Source organism: Scardinius erythrophthalmus (genome assembly GCF_964197995.2).
Source record: "Scardinius erythrophthalmus genome assembly, chromosome: 19".
Lineage (NCBI taxonomy): Eukaryota > Metazoa > Chordata > Actinopteri > Cypriniformes > Leuciscidae > Scardinius > Scardinius erythrophthalmus.
Window position 1 is genome coordinate 3442017 of NC_138239.1, and position 22772 is coordinate 3464788.

At 37.3% G+C, this 22772-nt stretch overlaps 1 protein-coding gene across 1 annotated transcript in view; it reads left to right on the forward strand.

Annotated features, from left to right (window-relative positions):
- Nucleotides 1–592: 592 nt before the first annotated feature.
- Nucleotides 593–22772, forward strand: part of tpo (thyroid peroxidase) — a gene marked incomplete at its 5' end in the record, with an annotated part of 44300 nt that continues 22120 nt past the window's right edge. Inside the window, 6 exons of the mRNA XM_081394306.1 lie at nucleotides 593–627; nucleotides 719–879; nucleotides 2155–2278; nucleotides 3805–3934; nucleotides 12973–13164; nucleotides 16727–17197. Of these exons, the coding sequence (XP_081250432.1) occupies nucleotides 593–627; nucleotides 719–879; nucleotides 2155–2278; nucleotides 3805–3934; nucleotides 12973–13164; nucleotides 16727–17197 (1113 nt within the window). The remainder of the gene's footprint in view (nucleotides 628–718; nucleotides 880–2154; nucleotides 2279–3804; nucleotides 3935–12972; nucleotides 13165–16726; nucleotides 17198–22772) is intronic.

Sequence of the window (22772 nt, forward strand, 5' to 3'; positions counted from 1 at the left end):
TTTGCGATGCTGTTTGTGAAAGTTCGTTAGAATGATGGTTTCGGGAAACACCGACTCGTTGAACTATGCTGATAACACTGGAACTTGCGAACATAGTTGGCTAACGATGCTTTTGGGAAACACACCCCTGGCAAGATACTCTCAAAGTCATGAACAAACATTCTTCTATAGTAACATTAATAGAACGTTCCTTCAAAGTTATCTGGTCTTTAATAATGTTCTCAAAACATGTTCTCATGGAATGTTTCAGTTGGACGTTTGTCTAACATTTTACTGTTACCAAGTTACTACTTGGAATTCAGAATGTTCAGAGAACATTTAAATGTAACAGTCTCTCATAATGTTTGCAGAATGAACGTTCGTATAACCATGAAGAAAAGTGTTTTTTGCCTTTATATACAGTATAATGCATTATGAAGTTATTCATAATACAGTGTACTTTATAATCCATTAATTAAAATGCATTATAATATTCACAGATACCTTGTTACATCTGCAATTGGTTGTTTGTGGTGTTAAGTACTTTAACTTTCTCTGAAAACTAGTCATTCCCGAGAGCTTGATTATATCTTCATTCCAAGAGAGTCTTCAGATGGTCAGCGCTGCGCTGAATCGAACCGCACAAGGGTAAACAACAGCCTGTAATCACTGGTATCATCTGAACTCATTTTGTCTCTGGATGTAGTGAGGAAAGATGGTGTTTTCCTCTGAATAGCAGGTTAGATCCTCAGACGTCCCCTTCACAGATGTACACACTCTCCAGACAGGGATCATCAGAAACACAACACATCTGCAGATCCGCCGAGATCTTTCACATGACTTTAGGGCTTTTAAAGGAGAAGGTGAACAGGAGACAGAGAAGATCACTGGCTGTGTCAGGTGAGGCGAGCATACGTACTTGACCAAAGGTCGTAAACCGTGTCTAGAACTCAATCTTCTTCACAATGACGTGTGCTTTTAAACCACTGAGCCTAAAAATCGAACTTTTTACATTACATTTTGGCCATTTCTAATTATTACACTGCAAACAAATGTTGCTGCCTTAAATTTTTAAGTATGATCAACTTGGATGTTTAGGTCATTTCAACTGATTTGATTTGAATCTTGAATTTTTTCAAAAAAAAAATGAAATTGCTTAAAGGGGTGGTTGATTATGATTTGACTTTTCTAACTTTAGTTAGTGTGTAATGTTGCTGTTTGACCATAAACAACAACTGCAAAGTTACAACGCTCAAAGTTCAGAGCAAAGGGAGATATTTGCTTTTAAAGAAATCGTTTTTTAAGGACTACAACAAACGGCTGGACTACACAACATTCCTCCCGGGTCAGTGACATCACCAACCCTAAAATTTACATAAACCCCGCCCCCAGAACGTGATTTATAGATTATCAAGACAGAATATGCTAATCAATGATTAGAAGATAGTTAACTCCACATCAGCTACATAAATTTAAACGTAAAAAGGTTTTTGAAATTTTCAGGACACAAGCTGTTGTAGCTCCGCCCCCCGTGCCGGGAGCTGCCGCTCATTTGCATTTAAAGGGACATACACAAAAACGGTGCGTTAAAAATATCTGTGGGGTATTTTGAGCTAAAACTTCACATACACACTTTGGGGACATCAGAGACTTATTTTACATATTGTGAAAAGAGTATTATACCACCCCTTTAATATATTTTGATGAGTTAAAGCAATGTAAAAACATATGTTGTCATAACTTATTGATCAGTGTGTGGGAGGGACTTGTCCCATTCAGTGTCTGATTATGACCCTGCTATGACCCCAAAAAGTATTCGGACAATCAAACACGAGTTTGTAAATCGCATTAGATAACAGAAGTGAGGTTAGTAAAAGCTCTTGCAGCATTTGAGCTCAGATGACACTTGATCTAATGTAATGAGATTTTTAAGTGTGCATGAACTGTCTAAACCCTTTTTGGGGGCCGTTGCGGGGTATTAGCGTGTTATTATGTATGGGAGATTCTGTCCAGCTCTATAACTGTGGAATAATGCATCTCCGAAGTGCTTTAAATGTCAGATTTAATCCATGCACAAGAGTTGATGAGAGCTGCCGCATCTACGCTAGACCTCGGCACACTGTTTACTCTTCAATGTTTGAGTTGCTCTCGTAAACACATTAACTCCTTTTCAAGAACTCCTTTCGGTGAAGGCAGTGGAGTGGATAGCAAACATGTCTGGATGCCCTCAGCGTTTTCAGCCCAGCACCTGCGCCACAGGAGGAAAATACCGTAGCATCTCTGGAGTCTGCAATAACAGGTATCTCACCCCCATCTTAATCATTTATCCATAATGCAGCAGGAGGCAGTCTGAAAGCACAGGAATCAGACTCTCGGTTACCTTCTCCGCGGCCTTTGTGAAGAGAATCAGGCCGATATGATAAGATGACCCCGCTTCCAGACGGGTCAGAGCTTTAACCAGACGAACAGCAGCTGAGAATATCACTAAACAATATAAGAATAATGTCTAAACCTTAAATATTCATACCCACCCACCCGGGTCACGGAAGACGGCCGCTTTCTTTTATCTACCAGTTCAACCTCAACTGCAATGAAGGACGTGCTTCTATTGAGCTGACGCTGTGTGCAATCATATAAACACATTTTAATCGGAATAAACTCAACTTTTTCTTTATAATGCATGTGATAGTTTCATGGAAATTATTTTTGGTTTTCTGCACTGGCTCGGCTTGCAAGATTTATAGCATTAATTTTACATTTGCGGGAGGAAATGTACCATGTCCGTCCAGTTCTGATGCATCAAATGATCTATATATTTTTAATGCAAAAACATCATTAGCTCTGATTAAATGATTCTGAATGAGTAGTTGAACATGGTGTGACATGCTGTACTTCATTTAAAACTATTTTAAACATTTCTCCAAATCTTGTATAATTATTACTGGAGCTTGACCAACTATATAATATCTGTCAATCCAAAATCTAGACACTAGAATATCACAGAGACTAGATGGTGGACTCTTTTACACTGGAGACCATACGAAAACACACAGAATACCCTAGCAACGCCCTGACAACAACTTTAACAACATAGACAGTGTTATTAAGCTGAATAATGACACTATTTTCTTCATTCATCATTGACTCTGTTATCTTCCTGTGTATTACTGTGAAGCTGCTTTAAAAGAGTCTTAATAAAAGTGAAATACAGTAAAACAGTCAGTGCTGTAAACAATGCTATAGAAATAAACCTCCTTGACTGTGCACAGGCAAACTTCACTCACATCTTCTCTAGTTATACATGAAGTTTTTATAGTGACCAAAAATGTAATATTTGTACTACGTTTGTGACTAAATAAGAGAAATGCATACAAAAAGGAAGAAAAGCATTTGTGACGGTTTTGTAAGTAATATATGAAAGTGCCTGTTATGTTAGTTCAAAAGCACAATGCATTGACAACTAAAAAAGAACATTCAATGAGAAAAGAAATTTCAATATTTGTTTATATTCAGTGAGAGAATTTATGCATTGAGCCAGAATATGAAATGCATGCAAAGCCAATATTAGTCAGGTCCTGTAATCTTTGAGATCATGCAATGAAGTGTTACAGCCCTTATCCAATGCAAGGATGGACAAATAATGTGAGAATATTGCATTGTGCATTGACAAAATAATGCATTGCCTGTGAGCTCTCAGTAAACATGCAGTACTTTAATCAACAGTACAGTAGATAAACATGTTTGTTTCGCTGTTTCCTTGTATTCTTTAAAACTGTGATGCCGTGAGACCTTTTAGATCCCATCCATTCATACTGTGTTGTTTAGGAAGAACCCGCTTTGGGGATCAGCCAACACCGGCTTGGCCAGATGGATCCCTGCGGAGTACGAGGATGGAGAAAACCAACCCAAAGGCTGGAACGCCGGACGCCAATACAGCGGCTTCCCACTTCCTCTGGTGAGCGGCACAAAATACATGGAAGAAATGACTAGAATTAGGGTGCAGAATAACATGATTCACTGGGGGATTTATTTGTTTATTTGAAAAGCTGCAGTCCGTAGTTTTTCCTCTTTGTCGCCATCTCTGTTCGAAATCTGCAATTGCAGTTATTCATGGAGTTATCAACTGTACGTGGGTTGTGCCTCGGCACGGCACAGCGCGGATGAACACAATGTTTTGAGGAGAATGTGCGGCTGTCAGTCGCCGCGCCGGTGTGGATCCTGGCATTCGCAATCACAGATTCTACTTTTTGGAAGTATGACCAACATAAGAGTTTTCACCGGAAAATGTCGTCTGAACAAGTAACATCCACTTTTGTTCTGACCAACTAAGAGAAAAAAAGCATTGCAGTAAATCACGCCGATTAAATCTAACAATCGCTTATCATATCACGTCAAACCATGCAAATTATACTTTGTTCTCAAATTATTAATGTTAATAACATCAGCACTGCGTGACTACATTTAATGCCCTTCCGATATTTATCCTTGTTTTTGCATGGGCCGGATGCAGTCTCTTTTTTTCTGTAGCCACTCCGAAGTCTTTAGCATTTTACAACGGGTGAATCTCCAGTTGTCACTGGTGTTTGTCGTTTGAACCTTTCTGGATCCGCCATCAAATTGCTAAGTTTAATTATATCAAGTGCTGCGAGAAAAGGCTATAAATCTCCACCTCCAGCATCCTCACACTCATAGCCGACTAGCCGAGACTCTTCTTTATGTGGACAGATGTGACGTAATGACGCAATATAGCCTATACTAGCCGAGACTCTTCTTTATGTGGACAGATGTGACGTAATGACGCAATATAGCCTATACTAGCCGAGACTCTTCTTTATGTGGACAGATGTGACGTAATGACGCAAACACATGCTCGAATGTCCCATGGAAATCCACCAGTACCACTGGAGTTAAAAACATTATTACAAGCTTACCGTGTTGAATCGAGCTACGGCAAGCTGATAGTGTTGAACACTGGCTGGTTATGTACTTGCTCAAACATTTAAATTGGATAATTTTTAACCCAAAAAAGTTACGGACTACAGCTTTAAATTAAAAAAGGGACCATGCACATTAATTAACATTCATGAATGTAAATGTACCCAAATTATCTAACGCATGCGGAATGCGCATGCGTCGCGTCTGAACGCGTTGTTGTCTTTGGAGCTCGATTGATTTATAATTCTTGATTTCTCTCTAAACTCATTTACAACGAACATTTTCTACTTTTCCTCACCTCATAGTTACAACGCGGACTGTTAAGCAGACGTGTCTCAAGCCTAGTGATCCAACGCTGGATACTCTTATAGGTTACGTCCGTGGATCACGGCTGAACGCGTCTTCTCCGCACTCATTTACAAACAAACATTTTTTTTTCGTCTATCGTGCGTCTACTCTACACCGTACCACTAAAAAGACGGATTATATCCAAGACTTCAGCCATAAATTAGTATTAATATTGATAGCATCACTGGTAGCGTCATTGCTAACTTAACGTACTGTCCATCTGTTAAAATGGCGAATATATTAGATGTAAGTAGTCTACCTTTTGGTGCAGGTGAAGACACATTTGAGCTGCACGCGGTGCAGTCTGAGCTGGAAGCTGTTGAGAAACAGATCCACGACCTTTTAGTGAGACAGGCCGAGCTGATAGACCGGCGTTTGGCTCTTGAAACATCACGCGCGGATGCACACAAATCAGAGATTAACGTTACTAACCCGCTGACTCCGACCTCGTCTACTCCGTGCGTTTCTCAACATCGGCGAGCGTCGAGGTCGCGATCAGCCATGGTCTCGTTCACTCCGGCTCCAACATGCCACCACGAAGCCTGGATATTTCCGCAGCGGAAGACGCGAGTCAGGCCTAGACCAAGAAAACTCTCTCCGACCCTCCCGGTTTTCGAGATATCCACACAAAACCGCTTCTCCCCTCTTCGCGAAACAGAACGCGATGCTGTGATCATTGGCGATTCCATCGTTCGACACGTACACGCTACGTTAAATAAAAGTAAGGTGCATAGTCACTGCTTTCCTGGTGCTCGTGTTTCTGAAATCGCCGCTCGCGTTCCCGAGATTCTGAACGATAACGAGCGCGTCGGAACTGTGGTCTTGCACGCGGGAGTGAATGACATCAGGCTGCGCCAGACGGAAGTTCTGAAGAAAGACTTCAGGAATCTGATCGATACGGTACGCAGCACATCGCCTGATATAACGATCATTGTGTCAGGACCGCTTCCCACGTACCGTCTAGGTCATGAAAAGTTTAGTAGATTATTCGCGCTAAACGAATGGTTAATGTCATGGTGCAATGAGCAGAAACTACTCTTTGTAAATAATTGGAATCTGTTTTGGGAGCATCCTAGGCTTTACCGTGCTAATGGCTTACACCCAAGCAGATTCGGATCGGATCTTCTGTCAGATAACATCTCCAAAATGTTAAATACCTTTTGACTAGTAACCAAAAGTCCAAATCATAGTCTCTGCTGCACCAATTTAACTGATATAAATAGTGTAGAACATTGCATAGAAACTGTGTCTATTCCTCGTTTAGTGAGATTAAATAATAAATCTACTGCAGGATCTAGAAAAAATCTAATTGTTATTAAACCAGAAAATGTTGCTATTAGTAATCAAAAACAATTTCTAAAGCTAGGTCTTCTAAACATTAGATCACTCACACCTAAGGCAGTTATTGTAAATGAAATAGTCACAGATAATAGCTTCGATGTACTTTGCCTTACTGAAACCTGGCTTAAACCAAATGATTATTTTGGTCTAAATGAGTCTACTCCATCAGGATACTCCTATAAGCACGAGCCCCGTCTGATTGGTCGTGGCGGCGGTGTTGCAACAATCTATAGAGATATTCTCAATGTTACTCAGAAAACGGGCTATAAGTTTATTTCGTTCGAAGTACTTGTACTAAATGTTACGCTCTTAGATGCTAGAAAAACATCCCTATTATCTCTAGCTTTGGCTACCATATATAGACCGCCTGGGCCTTACGCTGATTTCCTAAAAGAGTTTGCAGATTTTCTCTCAGACCTATTAGTTAATTTCGATAAAGCATTAATTGTTGGAGACTTTAATATCCACGTAGATAATTCAAATGATGCGCTAGGGGCTGCGTTTACAGATTTATTAAACTCCTTTGGGGTCAAGCAAAACGTTACCGGACCAACTCATCGTTTTAATCATACACTCGATTTAATTATATCACATGGAACCGATCCAACCGATATAGATATCATTCCACAAAGTGACGATGTCACTGACCATTACATGGTAACTTGCATATTACGTACTCCTGTAATATGTCATGCTGCGCCGCGTTATCGATTAGGCAGAACAATCCTTCCATCTACCATAGATAATTTTTCAAATAGCTTATCTGATCTGTCTCAGCTGCTCAGTGAACCTAAACAAACAGATGAACTTGAGGAATTAACTAGCACTATGAGCACCATTCTCTCTGGATCATTGGATATTGTTGCACCCATTAGATTAAGAAAGGTTAGAGAGAAAAGTAAAGCACCATGGTACAACAATACTACGCATGTTCTAAAGAGAGAAACCCGTAATTTAGAGCGTAAATGGAAAAAAACTAACTTAGAGGTCTTTAGAATCGCATGGAAAGACAGTATGTCACGTTACAAAAAGGCCCTAAAAGAGGCCAGGGCTGAGCATCTCCGCAAACTAATAGAAAACAACCAAAACAATCCTAGGTTCTTATTTAACACTGTGGCTAGACTAACAAATAAACAGATGTCTCCTGAACAAAATATTCCGTTACAGTTTAGTAGTAATGATTTCATGAAGTTCTTCACTGAGAAAATAGAAAACATCAGAACCACAATTGTAAACGTTCAATCCTCAATTGCGTCTTATAATTCAGCCTCAATTATCACCCCGCAAGAACAATTACAATGCTTTACAACTATAGAACAAAAAGAGTTAAATAAACTTATCACTTCATCTAAAACAACAACATGTTTACTAGATCCTATACCAATTAAACTTTTGAAAGAAGTGTTACCTATAGTGGAGGAGCCTCTCCTCAATATTATTAACTCGTCTTTATCTTTAGGTTATGTTCCAAGAACATTTAAACTGGCAGTTATAAAACCTCTCATTAAGAAACCACAATTAGATCCACATAATCTAGCAAATTATAGACCCATTTCAAATCTACCTTTTATGTCTAAAATACTAGAAAAAGCTGTGTCCGCTCAACTGGGCTCTTTCTTGCAAGAAAATGACATCTATGAAAAGTTTCAGTCTGGATTCAGGCCGCATCATAGCACTGAAACTGCGCTTGTAAAAATTAAAAATGATTTACTTTTATCTTCTGACCAAGGCTGTATCTCAATATTAGTTTTACTTGATCTTAGTGCTGCGTTCGATACTATAGATCATACAATACTCTTAGATCGACTACAAAATTATACTGGTGTTCAAGGACAAGCACTAAGCTGGTTTAGATCGTATTTATCTGACCGCTACCATTTTGTTTATTTAAATGGAGAAAAATCGATCATAACTCCAGTAAACTATGGAGTGCCGCAGGGATCTGTGTTAGGCCCTCTATTATTCTCAATATATATGCTGCCACTTGGAAATATTATAAGGAAACATGGAATTAGTTTCCATTGTTATGCTGATGACACTCAAATCTATATTTCATCACGGCCAGATGAAAACGCTAAATTATCCAAATTGACAGAGTGTGTTAAAGATATAAAAGATTGGATGACGCGCAATTTTCTTTTATTAAATCCAGACAAGACAGAGGTACTAATCATCGGTTCAAAAAACCACCCACAAAACCTCTTACAATACAACTTTAACATCGTAGGATGTCCTGTTACTTCATCCTCTACAGTAAAAGACCTGGGTGTTATATTAGACTGCAACCTGTCTTTTGAAAATCATATTTCATATGTTACAAGAACAGCCTTTTTCCACCTTAGAAACATTGCTAAGCTACGTAATATGCTATCTGTTTCTGATGCAGAAAAGTTAGTTCATGCATTCATGACCTCGAGACTAGATTACTGTAATGCTTTATTAGCCGGTTGTCCTGCATCCTTAATAAACAAGCTACAGTTAGTCCAAAATGCCGCCGCTAGAGTTCTAACTAGATTAAGAAAATATGATCATATAACACCAATTTTATCATCACTACATTGGCTACCTATAAAGTTCCGTATTAATTACAAGGTATTGCTACTGACTTATAAAGCCCTAAACGGCTTAGCTCCAGTCTATTTAACGGATCTTCTATCGCCCTATAATCCATCGCGCTCTTTAAGGTCACTAAATTCGAGGCGTTTGGTCATACCTAGGATATCCAGATCCACCAAAGGAGGGAGAGCATTTTCACATTTAGCTCCAAAACTCTGGAATAGCCTACCTGATACTGTTCGTTGCTCAGACTCGCTCTCCCAGTTTAAAACTAGATTAAAGACGCATCTCTTCAGCCAGGCATTCATATAATACTTTTAATCTTACAGTTAAATCCGACCTCTAGTTCATAAACGCCAGAGGAGAACTGGCCCCCGACTGAGCCCGGGTTCTCCCAAGGTTTTTTTTTCTCCATTAGGTCACCTGATGGAGTTTTTCGGTTCCTTGCCACTGTTGCCTTTGGCTTGCTCAGTTGGGGATATTTGGGAATATTTAATTTAATTAATCAATCAACGATACTATTGATCAGCATTACCAAACGTGGACGTTCCACTAGAAACAAACATTGATGTATTGTTTTATTACTGTGAAGCTGCTTTGATACAACCTATGTTGTGGAAAGCGCTATATAAATAAACTTGACTTGACTTGACTTGACTTATCCCGAATGCTAGTTTTCATTGGTAGTCCCTTTGCTAGATGTTATTATTAGGCCTAAAAACTAGAGGGAACGACTTACCTTGAATGAAATATGCAAATGCTATGCAAACATAAAATAAAGCTATAGAAATATATATATTTTTTTTCATTAAACCTGCTCATTCAAAATATGAATATACTATAATGGTGTGTAAATAATAAAACAACACTGACACCAATATGGAAAAATACAGTTTTTCAGCCTGATTTGAGTGGGTTAGAATTCACACTCGACTTCTGTGAACATTAAGCCCCACCTCCTTTGATTTGTTTTGATTTGATTTGACCAGCCTAAACATGTAACTTGTAAAACTTTTTGTCAACTTTTTTTTTTTTTTTTTTTTTTTTGTGGGGCAATTTGGCCATTTCTATATAATGGTAATTTATAAGGGTGTAACGATACCCTCATTTCACGATTCGATACATATCACGATATTGAACTCACAATACGATATTATTGCAAAACTCCAAGACATATGGTAAAACGTTAAGAAAAAAATTATTGTTGATTAAAATTAATAGGCTTGGACTTGATGCTGGTAACCCAATGCGCAAGACAATGGTGACACCAGAATAAAAATATTGATCGTTCTGAAGCTGAAAATACAGAATTATTTTAGACGAATATGCTTGCACTCCGTCACTGACTAGATATATTTCAAATAATGTAGGCCATTTTTTACTGGTAACATCAGACAACTGGTATTATCAGGACACACAAATATTCCCCCATTGCATTATTATACATTATATTCAACATTATATAATAGAAGTTTAATGTAGTACTGACACTAAAAGTATATACTATTATATACAATACATATTGTCACTATCCACAATAAATATTGATGCATTTTTCTATTGCGATATATTGTGACACGATATATTGTAACACCCCTAGTAATTTATAATTATGGTCATTTCACAATATGTATGGTGGTTATGGCAAGATTATTTTTTTTATTGTGTTTATTATTTTATTTTATTTCTTTTCTTTTCTTTATTTTGTTTTATTTTATTTCTTTTATTATTTATTTAGTTTAGTTTAGTCTTTTTTCAGTACAAATATCTAAACATTCTTAAATATTCATGATACATTTACTTGAGAAGCAAAATTATAATACTTAAAAAGTCTGTTCACTGAAAAAAAGATTTAAAATCAAGTGAGTTTTTGCTGAAAACAAGAACAAATATCTGCCGGTGAGGTCAGAAAAATAAACTTGTTTTTCCTATGTATTCTGTTTTCATTTTCTTATCCCATTTGCAGACAATTTTTGTTGTTGTTTTGTTTTAAGCATAAACTCACTTAATGTTGATACATTTTCCCATAATATCTTAAGTCATTCTGCTTCTCAAGTAAGAACGTTTAGATATTTGTACTGTAAAAGAAGACAAAAATACCAACATTAAGTAATAAACTGATGATGGTGGTCATAATCATAATGGTTTTCAGGAAATGGTGTGAATGAACTGATAAGAGAGTTTGAGAGAGCATTAGAGCTTGGTGATGTCGTGCATCAAATCATAGCATACTTGTTTGCTTTGCATACATATAAGCAGATTTATAATAAAAAAATCTGTGAACGTCTGCCAAATAAGCTTGAGAAACCGTTCCATATTAAACAGCCTGATCTCACATCTACCTGTGACACATTGGCCTTTCCCTGCTCTATTATCGCATTAAAAATGCAAAGCTATGCACGCTGTTTTAAACATGCACAACTTCTACTTTCCAAATTCAAAGAAAAACGAGCATCTCTGCCATCGTGTCTCACTGAAACTATTTTTTTTAATGAGGCGAAGGCAGCAGCACTTCAGTGCAAGAAGTTTCATGACAAATGTTCATATTGTCACATCTCACATAGTGCAGAGACAGCTCGCAAAAACACTTCCGTCTAATATAGCGCTTTAATTGCTAGTGGTTTTAATGACATTTTAACAGGTAAACAAACTCTGGCAGAGGGGTATAATGAGATTTCCTTGACTACACACACACACACACATCAACATATCAGGGGTCGTTTTCATGCATTTATTTTATTTACCAGAGCAAATCCCAATGTTTTATATGTTCAAGCACAACTGCATCAAATTAAGGTATGGTGTTGAGAACAGTTTAAGTGCAAAGGGTTTTTTCTTTTGTTTAGTTTACTGTAGTTAGTGGTTATGAAAGGGTATTTTTTAACCCTATAAAGCCTACTGTATCATATTTCATACACAAATTTCTGTGGCCTCTAAATGATCAACATGATCAACTTTCTGCCTTCTCGTCGGATTGATTTTACACTTTTTAGCAAGCAAAAGGCCTTGATTGTACAAATGTCTACCTTCAGCCTCATGGTTCATGGTGACTTTTTGCTGTGAAATCTTCACTGATTTTTGATATTTTAAATTATATTGTTACTAATATTTCAAGATCAAGCAAATTAGGTTTACATGATTCATAGATCATTTGTTTTTTTTTTAAAAAAATCATGCGCATCACATAATCATCAGGCTTTCAAGGAAGGTTTATTTGTTCATATCTCAATCATCATTGTATTGCATTGCATTATATGTTTTAAAACTACAGAGTTTTGATCATAAAACTAAGCGTTTAAGCATCATCTTACAGAGACATATTTTTTGGCAGAAATAGAGTGCCGACTGATATTTATGTCAAAATTTCATCGCATAATTTGTCTACATAATATCAACATCTGCACCAAATTGCATATTTTTGCTCAGTTTGAGTCTCTGAATAAAACTGAGCTGTTTTTCCCTCTATATTCTCACTATATCATACTATATGAGCCATAAAAACCTATGATACTCATAATTTTTGTCTAAGGTTTTAATAAACTCTTACATTTAAAAAAAAAAATAGATTTTTTTCATTCTTCATAATAGATTATTTCATATGTCAGACTTTACAGGGTTAAACATTAAGTATTAACCTTCAGCTTATAATTATCAAAGGTGAAATCCTCTGACTTTAAATCGAGGAAAGCACCTTCAGAAAATATAAAATCAGGTTATGTCTATGTATTTATGTTCAGTAGTGTTTGAGTGTAAAAATGATGACGGCAGTGGGAGAGTAACTGGTCTCTTTTGATTTGATTTCTGTATTTTAAGGTTCGAGAAGTCAGTAATAAAATCATGCGTGGCTCAAGCGAGTTCGTCCTGGAGGATAAGGTTTATTCCCAGATGCTGGTGGACTGGGGCCAATACATCGACCATGACATCTCCTTCACACCTCAGAGCTCCAGCCGAACTGCGGACTGTCTGAACACCTGCACCAATGCCAACCCCTGCTTCCCCATACAGGTATAACCTAGTCTGGCTATCACCAGAACAAACCCAGTCTTTTAAGACTGAACATTAGTCTGGGGAGTGTGCTCTGTATTTTCTGCTGCACAAGAGGCGTGATCAACGGGCATAGTTCAAACGACTCTGTACGCAATTGGATAGTCCTTCAACCAACCAGTCAGACAGGGTGACGTACTTTTGCAACAAAAACTCCAGGCAGGAAACGTGTCAACAAACGTGTTGGTTTGGAGCATTGATCAGCGGTTTGTAGAAGCAGCAATGGCATCCAGCGATTTTTGCAGGTTGTGCAAAAAAAAAAACTGTACAAATATTTTCATGATTTGTTATCACAACTTTTTATCTTTTGTCAAATCAGTCATAACATAATATTTTGAGTGTATGTTAATTAAACCAATCTCCTTCATTGTGCTAACTCAAATTTTTAATTTCAAATAACTCAAAATTTTAAGGCAACCAGGTTACTTACTTTTTTACGTTAAACCAACAATATCTTTTTACAGTGCACTCGAGCGATTTGTTTGCTGAACTAAAGAAGCTATTGAGGATCGTCAAGAGGTTAAAAGGAATTGGATTGGATTAAACCATTTTTTAGTCCATATCATATCCATATATCATCATATCCAACAATTTGGATATTTGAGTTGGCTAAACTTAAAATTTTAAGGCAGCACAAATACTTTTTGTAAGTTGAAACAATTTTAAGTGTTTTATTATTTAAATACTATTATAGTATTTATTAATATTTTTAGAGAGCTTTTATTTTTTTTTTTTTTCAGTTTTCATTTAAGTAATCTTATGTGCCTTTATCATACAATGTTTTTTATTATTATTTATTTATTTATTTAAAAAAATATATATGTGTACTAGTGGACTAGTTCCCAAATATTATATAATACAGTATTATATATATATATATAGCGCAGACTGGTCTTTTTTCTAGAACACATCAGCTTTACCAACCAGTGTTGTTAAAAAAAAAAAAATAATAATAATATAAAAATATATTTATTTATTTATTGTGTGTGTGTGTGTGTGTGTGTGTGTGTGTGTGTGTGTGTGTGTGTGTGTTGTGTGTATATATATATATATATATATATATATATATGTAGTAATTATTATTTTTTATAACAACACTGGTTGATAAAGCTAATGTGTTCTAGAACAAAAAGACCAGTCTGTGCTATATATATAAAATACTGTATTATATAATATTTGGGAGCCACAAAAGGGTTCTTTATAGGCTAAAAAGTTAGTAAATAAATATTTAAATATTTTAGGCAAATATTAAAATGTATTGATGTTAAGTATTTAATTCATTAATGTTGAAAGTAATGTTTTGGAATTTAAAACAAAACTTCAATCCATCCCAATAGGTTCTATACAGACCATTTGTAACATAGAACCCTTTAACAAGTTCTAATTGGAACTTTTAAGTGATCTATTCAAAAAAAAATTTTTTTTGTGTATGCCTTTGACAAAAACAAAAGCGATTGGCGCTTTAAATTTAAGGGCGGGGCTTTATATATCGAGCGTCACGATGGCTCTCATTCATTATTCTACGAGTCTCCTGCTCATACTGTCTCTGGTGTTGTATTATTAATCATGAGCAACATCTTTTTTCATTTGAGAGTCACCGACAGCTTGTTTTCTGCTATTGACTGGATAAGACATTCCCCCAGACATTTCATTAGAATTATCTCTTTCGCGTTGACATCCCGTGTCAAGGAGCAGGTTACTGTTCTCATTTTTAGAATTCATTGACAGAAGTTCATTTCGTTTAAACAGATAAAATGCCATGCGTTTCCTCAGGGGGGACGTCATTGTCTAGCGCTCGCTTTGTCTGATGAGTCAGAGGTGGGAATATATTTGACTCCGAGGACAGTTCAGGACTGTTGGTTCGGAACAACGGAGATGAATCCGGGGAATGTGGCTGAGCACTATAATTAAAAAGAAAATATATCTCATTGATTACTTCTTTATCTCCGGCGAACCTCAAACGCCACTGAAAACTGGGGTCGCGGCAGCACCTTTTTGTTGGCCGGTCTGGATCCTCCGGGGCTCCAGATGCTCATAAAAATGTTGGGAGTTTGTGCCGGTTTGTAACTAATCTCACTGTCCCCAGCCAGAGGCAAGGAGGACACTTCCATAGATATACAAAATAGCTTTTTATTCATGCCCACCCTGAGCCATACACTGCATACTGCATACTAATACTCATGATAGACCGGCCGCTCTCGGCATCCGATCATAAATGACAGACAGAAAATAAAAAGATTTGTGATCAATTTTGCAAGTGAGTCCATCCCTGAGGAGCGTGTTTCTGCTCTTCCAAAGCTCAGGAGATTCAGAGCGTAATTGTTTATTCAACATGAAATGACATTGCATTTTGCTTCCATAATGTGAAATTCCAATAATGAGGAAAACGCAAAGCGAAACTGGAATTTAAACACTGGGATTTCGCAAGTGCACGTTTAACTGTCAACTTCATTATTACGATGCATCACAAAGCAGAATGGATGTTGTGTGCATGTGTACTTTGTGAACAAATTAGCAACACATCCGAGACACAAGGCAGCAAGGCAATAAAACATGGAGTCATGTGCAAATATGCTTTTTAGTTTCAGCTCAATATTGATCTTTATGCATATTCAGAAGCATCCTACTGCATCGATTTAGCTCTCATTGATAATTTGCACATGAATAGATTCATATGAGGAATATAGTTCAGCCAGTAATTAATATTCTGTCATTTCTGCAGCCTCGTGCCATTTACAACCTGTATGATTATTATGATTTTTTTCTTCTTCCAAGCAACAATTAAGTGGAAAAACACAGAAAAACGGCAGAAAATTAAAGTGCCATGATTACAGGGCTGGGTAATAAAAATACATTTTAATCAAAGGAAAGTCATTTCAACATTAGTATCAGAACCATCTCTGGATAAATCAGACTAGAAAGCACATGCAATATTCATAATGTTTGCTTATCACCAAAATGAATATTCAAAATATCACCCAGCCATAAAAGTCAATGACTCATGCACTATTATTTGATATCAATGAGGGCGAATGACATTCATTTTTAGGTGAACTATTGCTATAATTGGGTATTTTCATCACTTGATTTTGCTGATATTGTTAGGCCTTCTCACTTTCATAAATCAGCCCACTTTACAATAAGGTTCATTAGTTAACATTAGTTAATGTATTAACTAACATGAACTAACCATGAGCAATACATTTGTTACTGTATTTATTAATCTTTGTTAACGTTAGTTAATAAAAATACAGCTGTTAATTGTTAATGTTAGTTCACAGTGCATTGACTGATGTTAACAAGATTTTAATCAAGTATTAGTAAAAGTTGAAATGAACATTAACAAAGATTAATAAATGCTGTATACGTGCAGTTCATTATAAGTTCATGTTAACTAATGTTAACTAACGAACCTTATTGTAAAGTGTTACCAATAAATCTTCTAGCTCCAACAGAATGTGAGCAAACTGGTTTAGAAACACTTCTACACACAGCAATCTCTCTCTCTCTCTTACACACACAGATTCCCGAGGATGATAAACTGTCCAGGAATAAAAGCTGTCTCCCGTTTTTCCGTTCTTCCCCGGCCTGTCTGACCGCCCAGCCCCAGCGAGAGCAGATGAACTCAGTGTCGTCCTTCATCGACGCTTCAACCGTCTACGGGCATTCAGCAGACCTGGAGAAGACGCTCCGAAACCTCTCCGGCTCCGAGGGTCTGCTGGCTGTCAATGTTATACACACGGATGAGGGAAGGTCGTTCTTGCCCTTTGTCTCGGTCCGGTCGGCGTGCCTCCAGGGTCCCGGGTCGGAGCGGGTCGAGTGTTTCGCGGCGGGTGACAGCAGGGTGAACGAGATCCTGCCCCTGTCTGTCCTGCACACGCTCTGGGTGAGAGAACACAACCGGCTGGCCAGACACCTGACACGACTCAACCCTCACTGGGGGTCAGAGGTCATCTACCAGGAGACACGCAGGATCATCGGGGCGCTGCATCAGGTAACAGACACCGCTAAACTGGGAAAAAACACTTTAACAGATTTAAAAAGTGATAACCTGCAATTGTTGCACTGCATATAATCATATTCTCATTATATTATATTGTCTATGATAATAATATTGTGCGATCTGACATCATAGACTAGTCGTAGACTCATAGACTATGTTGCTCACTTTACAAAAACCAAACAACAAGTGTTTAGTCCAATACTGTACATATGTCCCTGTATGACTTTTTGTCTTTTATATTTATATTATTTGATATAGGCCTAGTTAAACAATATCACACAAAGAGTTAAATTTTTTCTCCAAAAATCAGCACGATTACAAATATTTTATAATATTAAGTGACTTACAGTACATTTTAGACACAGTATTGCCTCTTTTGTGCTTGATTTTCAAACAAAGCCACAGCAGGAGTGTTTTACGTTTCTGAGCAACACACAGCCGTGTTTCCTTCCTGAATGAATCAGCCCCTTGACAAATCGCTTGAATGAATGATTCAATGACTCATTCATTTAGACAGTCGAATGCTTTGTTCCTGAATGAATCAGCCGTTTGAATGAATCGGCTGAATGAATGATTTAATGACTCACTCATTAAGACAGTCGAATGCTTTGTTCCTGAATGAATCAGCCGTTTGAATGAATCGGTTGAATGAATGATTCAAAGAATCTCTCCTTAAGACAGTCAAATGCTTTGTTCCTGAATGAATCAGCCGTTTGAACGAATCGGTTGAATGAATGATTCAATGACTCGCTCATTAAGACAGTCAAATGCTTTGTTCCTGAATGAATCAGCCGTTTGATCGAATCGGTTGAATGAATGATTCAATGACTCACTCATTAAGACAGTCAAATGCTTTGTTCCTGAATGAATCAGCCGTTTGAATGAATCGGTTGAATGAATGATTCAATGACTCACTCATTAAGACAGTCAAATGCTTTGTTCCTGAATGAATCAGCCGTTTGAATTAATCGGTTGAATGAATGATTCATTGACTCACTCATTAAGACAGTCAAATGCTTTGTTCCTGAATGAATCAGCCGTTTGAAAGAATCGGTTGAATGAATGATTCAATGACTCACTCATTAAGACAGTCAAATGCTTTGTTCCTGAATGAATCAGCCGTTTAAATGAATCGGTTGAATGAATGATTCAATGACTCACTCATTAAGACAGTCAAATGCTTTGTTGCTGAATGAATCAGCCATTTGAATGAATCGGTTGAATGAATTATTCAATGACTCACTCATTAAGACAGTCAAATGCTTTGTTCCTGAATGAATCAGCCGTTTGAATGAATCGGTTGAATGAATGATTCAATGACTCACTCATTAAGACAATGGCCGCATCTGAAATCACATACTTCCCAACTATATAGTAGGCAAAAAAACAGTATGTGAAGTCACAGTATTCATAAAAGAGTTGGCAAAAAGTACCCGGATGCTGAAAATTCAGCTTTAATCGCTGGAATAAATTACATTTTACAATATATTCACATAGAAAACAGTTATTTTAAATTGTAATAATATTTCACAATTTTACTGTTTTTACTGTGTTTTTAATCAAATAAATGCAGCCTTGGTGAGCAGAAGAGACTTCTTTCAAAAACATAAAAAATCTTAATTATTTTCTTAAAATGTGTCATGATATCTATAACCATACCATAGTACTTACATAGATTAACAAATATGTATATATATATACATATTTGGTTTAAATGCACAAGATCCTATTATCAGCTGTTTGTTCAAATGAAAACTTCTGGAGAGTAAATGCCTCCCACTGCAGTATTTTAACAAAAATGATTTCTTTGGCACAATGAAACTTTGACTTCATGTGGAAATTTATGCTAAATATATTCCATAAATTACTTCTGCCGGAAAAATGTGACCTCTGATGGGCAATTACTGATTTTGAATGTCCATAATTTTGAGTCTCATTGTCTCCGCTGACCTAAAGTCACACATCAGCATTAAGAGTAGAAGAACAAACCCGTCAGAACTGAGACACATTGTCAGTTCTGAGTCTGGACGGATGTTTTCACCTGTGCTAAAGACTAATCACATTTGACTGGAGCTGTAATTGTAGCGACAGTTTATTCCTGCATTATCAGTTTATTATGCATCATTTGTGAGTTGAAAAGAATCACACATTTTATCTGGTTTTCCAGTACAAATATCTAAATGTTCTACTATCAAGATACATTTAACCTGAGAAGCAAAATGGCATAAGATATTAAGTCTGAAAAATATATCAAAAGATGCTTAAAGGGGTGGTATAATGCCCTTTTCACAAGATGTAAAATAAGTCTCTGATGTCCCCAGAGTGTGTGTGTGAAGTTTTAGCTCAAAATACCCCACAGATATTTTTATATAGCATGTTAAAGTTTTCACTTTTTGAGGGTGAGCAAAAACGCACCGTTCTGTGTCTGTTCCTTTAAATGCAAATGAGCTGCTGCTCCCGGCACAGGGGGCGGAGCTTCAACGGCTTGTGTCCTTGTACCTCACACAGATTATCCACTGAAAATATCAAAAACTTTTAGCCTTTTATGTTCAAACCGGAGTCAGACAATGATGGAGAGACTCAAGAAGAAGTGACAACATGTAGAAGCAACAGGACATTTCTGAATGGTTAGTTGAGGAATTTATGTAGCTGATGTGGCGTTATCTTCATGATAATCTATAAATCGTGTTCCGGGGGTGGGGTTTATGTAAATATTGGGGTTGGTGATGATTACAAAAAGTAGCTTTAGAAAGAAATATTTTGATTCAACGTAGAATTTTCTACACAAAATACAACACAATATTAACTTCTTGTGTTGTAAGGAATCAATATCACATGTTTCGTCACCAATCAACTGTAGGAAATGGGGCGGGGCTATGCTAATCATTTTAACACATTATTTTTTTCCATAACCAATTAATTAAATTAACGCTTTAAATCAACATCCCTAAAAATATATAGGATTTCAACATTAAAAAAAGTGTACCTTTAAAGATACAGTACGATGTCTGGTTAACTGTGTTTGAAGCACCAATCATTTGCATAAACCACTTCAACAGATTGTGTTCTGAAAATATCACAAGTGACCCCTCTCATATAGTCATCGTTCAGTTTTATATAACCGTACAGTGACAGCGATTGATCTCTAACAGTGTTGCTTACAGTCACATATGCTATTTTTCTCTTGTCTGAAAGTGTCCAATTAAAGTCAAGTTAAACCAAGTTAAACTAAATGAAAATGAGAAATGCTGGGAACTATCTGTATAAAACAATAGAAAATGTAATTATACGTTTTTATACATTTTATTTCAGATACAGTTAATTATGACCGCCGCTAGTGTAGCTAGCGAAAGCGGTCATATAGGGATTGTCAAAGTTTTTTTTTTTCCGTCATCTACTGAATTTTCCGTCAACGATACCAGGGACACCGAAGCACCGGGGAACATGAAATTTGGTGGGCATGTAGCCCCACTAGACTTGTACGGAAAAATTTCGTTTGGTCCCCGGGGGCCACTCCCCCCCCCGAGCTGGGGCCCCCCAAACCCCAAAAATGCAGTTTTTCCTACATAACTACCTGAACCGTGGCACCGAGGATGACGAATTTTTTATGGTATGTTGGTCTTAAGGGCCCACATCAACCTAGCCCATAATCGATTGTCAAAGTTTTTTTTTTTTTTTTTTTTTCGTCACCTACTGAATTTTCCGTCAACGATACCAGGGACACCGAAACACCGGGGAACATGAAATTTGGTGGGCATGTAGCCCCACTAGACTTGTACGGAAAAATTTCGTTTGGTCCCCGGGGGCCACTCCCCCCCCCGAGCTGGGGCCCCCCAAACCCCAAAAATGCAGTTTTTCCAACATAACTACCTGAACCGTGGCACCGAGGATGAAGAAATTTTTATGGTATGTTGGTCTTAAGGGCCCACATCAACCTAGCCCATAATCACTCATTTGTGATTTACGCCCCTCCCATAATTTATTATTAATAGTATTATTATTAATTAGTTTTTGTTTTTATTAAACATGTTTAAAAAGCAACGACTAATTAATAATAATATCAATAATAAATAAAAAGTACATTAAATAATAATTACTTCTTTAATTCAATTGAATAATTATAATAATTATTAGTATTATTACTATTTATTTTTATTACTATTATTAATTAGTTGTTTGTTTTTTAATGTCTAACACACACACACACACACACACACACACACACACACACACACACACACACACACACACACACAAAAACATTTATGATATCACTGTATGTCGTTGCATTAGGGACAGTTCACCTAAGAATAAAAACTCATGGAACGACACGAGATCGGAATAATGTTCATTTTAAGATTTGTCATTAAGGTGTTCACGCAAACCTGTTGATTCGAAGGGGGTGCACATACTTTCAGCCATGCATGTGATCTATTATTAAACGTTACAGTGTAGATGCCTCTTTGAATGCAGTTAAATGATGAATCTGATGAATCCTGCGGTGAACAGACAGAGAAACAGATTCGCCACACTGGGCAGGGAAGAAGTGCAGGGATTAAAGGCCTTGAGCCGTGGACGTATAAGCCTCCTTCTCTCCAAGCGGTCCTCGCCGAATCAAAGACACATTTGATCGCTCCCACAAGCATCTCTAAGGTTGAATGCTGCCCGGGCCCCAGAAATTAAAGTGGCAGAGAAAGTGACTGTCAAGTAGTGAAATGGCACACATCAAACGAGCGCAGTGTTTTAACAAAGTCCCGCAGGGCCCGACTTCACACAACCAGTTAAAACCGTTTCCAGTCCTGCCGTATTAGGGTTTACGGACAGCGGGTTTCGATTTATACGTCCCCTCTGTGTCAGTCAGACACGCTTCTGAAACATCTCTGAAACGCTGGACTATATTCATAACAGCGATAAGACTGGATGAATTTTTGAGGCGTATCACAGGGAGAAAGAGCCGTACAATCTCATCTTATCTCCAGGCACAGGATGTCCCAAATGACCATCTCACACAGCCAGGGTTGTGTACAATATCCCCCATAGACCCAGTCCCATTCGCATTAGTGAGCAAGTGAACCGTGCACTTCTCAATTTTGCATCTACAGATTTCAGATTCGGAGTATCATTTAGCAGATCTCTGGATGTTGTGGCCTGGGGCACATAGAAGTGTGTTCAGAATTACAATTTTGAAGTTTTGTTCTTGTGAAAATGTCTCTTTGATGATGCTGTCCTGGAAAGATGTTAAATTGCTAAACCTAGACAGCATCTTATTTTTTTTGTCATATGCAATTGTTCGGCAGCACAGCCTTAGCCAATTACAGAATTATCGCAAATTAAGTTGAAGTATTAAAATTTCTTTAGTCCGTAACTTTTTTGGGTTAAAAATGATCCAAAATAAATGTTTGGGCAAGTACATAACCAGCCAGTGTTCTAAACTCTCTGCTTGCCGTAGCTCAACACGGTAAGCTGGTAATAATGTTTTTAACTCCAGTGGGACTGGTGGATTTCTGCGGGAAATTCGTTGTGTTATGTTAGCGATACTGATTCAAAACACGAGCGCCAGGCGATT